At 64.4% G+C, this 267-nt stretch overlaps 1 protein-coding gene across 1 annotated transcript; it reads right to left on the bottom strand.

The window, feature by feature from the left end:
* Positions 1–6: 6 nt before the first annotated feature.
* On the bottom strand, positions 7–264 carry LOC102244749 (small integral membrane protein 10-like protein 2A; the record flags this gene model as incomplete). Its single annotated transcript, XM_005852764.1, has 1 exon — positions 7–264. A coding segment is annotated over one exon (140 nt), but the record flags the coding sequence as incomplete, so codon positions are not given.
* Between the last annotated feature and the right edge of the window lie 3 nt (positions 265–267).

Here is a 267-nt window from a genome sequence, read left to right on the forward strand (position 1 = left end):
GGGGCGTCCGGCCAATCTCGCGAGACCAAGGAGGCCGCGTCCACAGCTCCGCTCCGCTCCGTCGCGGGGCCTCCTGGGAGTCCGCCATTCTGCCGGTCCAGAGACCGTTAGCGTAATCGCGACTCTAGAAATGTACCTGCAAGCGGATGTTGAGGATGACGGAGCCCGCGACGTAGAAGTACGGGAAATTGGAGCGCAGCTGCCAGGCCAGCTCGAAGAAGGCGAGCAGCGTGCGGGAGAGCCCTTTGCAGAACACCCCGTAGGAGC

The sequence above is a fragment of the Myotis brandtii genome, unplaced genomic scaffold (genome assembly GCF_000412655.1).
Source record: "Myotis brandtii unplaced genomic scaffold, ASM41265v1 C40056858, whole genome shotgun sequence".
In the NCBI taxonomy this organism is placed as follows: domain Eukaryota; kingdom Metazoa; phylum Chordata; class Mammalia; order Chiroptera; family Vespertilionidae; genus Myotis; species Myotis brandtii.